At 41.3% G+C, this 2,433-nt stretch overlaps 1 protein-coding gene across 1 annotated transcript; it reads right to left on the bottom strand.

Moving 5' to 3' along the window:
• Positions 1–1,116: 1,116 nt before the first annotated feature.
• LOC141134153 (olfactory receptor 6Q1-like) lies at positions 1,117–2,061 on the bottom strand. Its single transcript, XM_073623738.1, has one exon. It carries the CDS (start codon positions 2,059–2,061, stop codon positions 1,117–1,119), a length of 945 nt encoding a protein of 314 aa, XP_073479839.1.
• Between the last annotated feature and the right edge of the window lie 372 nt (positions 2,062–2,433).

Below are 2,433 nucleotides of genomic sequence, written 5' to 3'. Positions count from 1 at the left end.
ACCTCCGTGCCCATTCCAGAGCTGTTTGTGACTACTATTTCCCTTTTATTACTTTATTCTCCTTTGTTTATGTTTTAAACCACTGAATTGCACATGTTGAAACCTAATAAAAATTGTCAATTACCGTATATACTCGAGTGTAAGTCGAGTTTTTCAGCACATTTTTTGTGCTGAAAGTGCCCCCCTCGACTTATACTTGAGTCAGGCACTTTTCTGCAGCAAAAAATCTCATTTTCCGAACCGACTTTGGGGCCCCAGCTGGAGTTCCTAGCACCAAGTGGCCCCAAGATACGGGGCCCCAAAATCGGTTCGGATGTCATTCTCTGCTGCAGAAAAGTGCTTGACATTTTCTGAACTGACTTTGGGGCCCCGTATCTCAGGGCCACTTGGTGCTAGGAACCCCACATTTGGTGTGCAAACCCAGTGGAACTGATATCATAACATATCCAAAGCTGGGGTTCCTAGCTCTAAGTTGCCCCGAGATACAGGGCCCCAAAATAGGTGGAAAATGTCATTCCCTGCTGCAGAAAAGTGCTTGACATTTTCTGAACCGATATTTTGGGGCCCTGTATCTTTGGGCCACTTGATGCTAGAAATCCCAGCTTTGGATATATTGTAGTGCTAGTTCCACTGGGTTTGCACACCAAAGTTGGGGTTCCTAGCACTAAGTGGCCCCAAGATACGGGGCCCCAAAGTCGGTCAACTGTGTACATCTGCAGCAATGTCATTTTGGGACACTTTGGGTTCAGAGACCCCAAATTTTGGCTGCAGCTAGGGGGGCATCTAGGAATACTTAACTACCGAGTTTGAAGTTTGGGGGACCTATGGCTGCAAATGGGCACAGTGAGGCATGCAAATGGGCACAGTGAGGCTGCAAATGGGCATTGTTGACCCTCTTTTCCACTTACAGTAGCTGCGCATTTCTCACCCTCGTCTTATACTCGGGTCAATAAGTTTTTCCCATTTTTTTGTGGTAAATTAGGACCTCGACTTATACTCGGAACGACTTATACTCGAGTATATATGGTATATAAAAAAAAAAAGAAAAAAGAATTCTGAATGAAACTGTGATCCTTAAAAAGACTGCCCAGTTGGGTATTGAATCTGAAGTAAGGGTTAAGTTGCTAGAAATCTGCTCCATATTTGAGTATGTTTGTTAATGGCTCTGCGAATATCTTGGTTCCGTAGGCTGTAGATCAGAGGATTGAATAATGGTGTCACCAGGGTGTAAAGCAAAGACAGACCTTTGTTTATATTGACCGAATTACTGCCCGGTGGAAAAATATAAATGGACGTAAGGGTTCCATAATAAACACACACAATGGTCAGGTGGGAGCTGCAAGTAGAGAAGGCCTTCTGTCTGCCGGTGGTGGTTGGAATCTTCAGGATTGTATGAAGGATGGAGATATAGGTGGCTGAAATGAAGAGAAATGGAGAAAGAATGACAGGAAAAGACACTAAAGAAGTGACCAATTCCACAACTGAGACGTCCGAACATGAAAGTTCTACCACTGGAGCAATATCGCAGTAGAAATGATTGATAATATTTGGACCACAGAACTCTAACCTGGTTAAGAAAATATATATTATAAATGACAGCATGAAGCCCAGCAACCAACAAGAGATGACTATTTGAACTTGATTTCCAAAGGTCATGATTATAGTATAATGTAAAGGTTTACAAATGGCCACTTGTCGATCGAAGGACATGGCAGCTAACAGCAAACATTGAGCAATGGTAGGGACACCCAACAAGTAGAACTGGGTAAGACATCTGCTAACAGACACGTTACCACCACCAACCAGAATCAGCCATAACATGTTGGGCACAATGTTACTAGTGAAGAGGATTTCAGACAAAGACAGCTGGCTGAGAAAGAAGTACACGGGGCAATGGAGACTCTGGTTGACCACCACCAAGACAATGACAAGAAAATTGCTTGTTAACGCCATTATATGTATAATTAAAAACAAGACAAAAACTAAAATCGTGAGGTTATGGAGCTTTCCGAATCCCAAGAGCAAAAATTCTAGGACTACTGTCTGGTTCCTCTCAACCATCATTAGAAGACCAGAAGACAGTAGAAGGTTGGAGAAAGGCAGGAAAAGGGATGAACAAGAATAATTCCTGAAAAATAATAAAAATAAAGCAAAGCTAAATTGTGATTTACGTAAAAGAAATGCCAGAAGTGTAAGTTTTCAGACATATATGTTGTCACCCTAGGACAGGGAGTTAAGGAGTTGGCATGATCACCAGGTCAAAGAAAGGCAAATGGAAGAAAAGAAAAAGAAAATAATTACAGTGCTGTACAGTGCTGGAATAAGTGAAGGGTAAGCAATTATTATATTATTTTTAAATATTATTATTATTTTAGGTTTACATACTTTATAGAGTGAATTGGACTTCTTGGTAACTTTTGTAGTTAAAAAAAA

The sequence above is a fragment of the Aquarana catesbeiana genome, linkage group LG03 (assembly GCF_042186555.1).
Source record: "Aquarana catesbeiana isolate 2022-GZ linkage group LG03, ASM4218655v1, whole genome shotgun sequence".
Taxonomy (NCBI): domain Eukaryota; kingdom Metazoa; phylum Chordata; class Amphibia; order Anura; family Ranidae; genus Aquarana; species Aquarana catesbeiana.
This window is presented reverse-complemented; position numbering and strand designations above follow the sequence as displayed.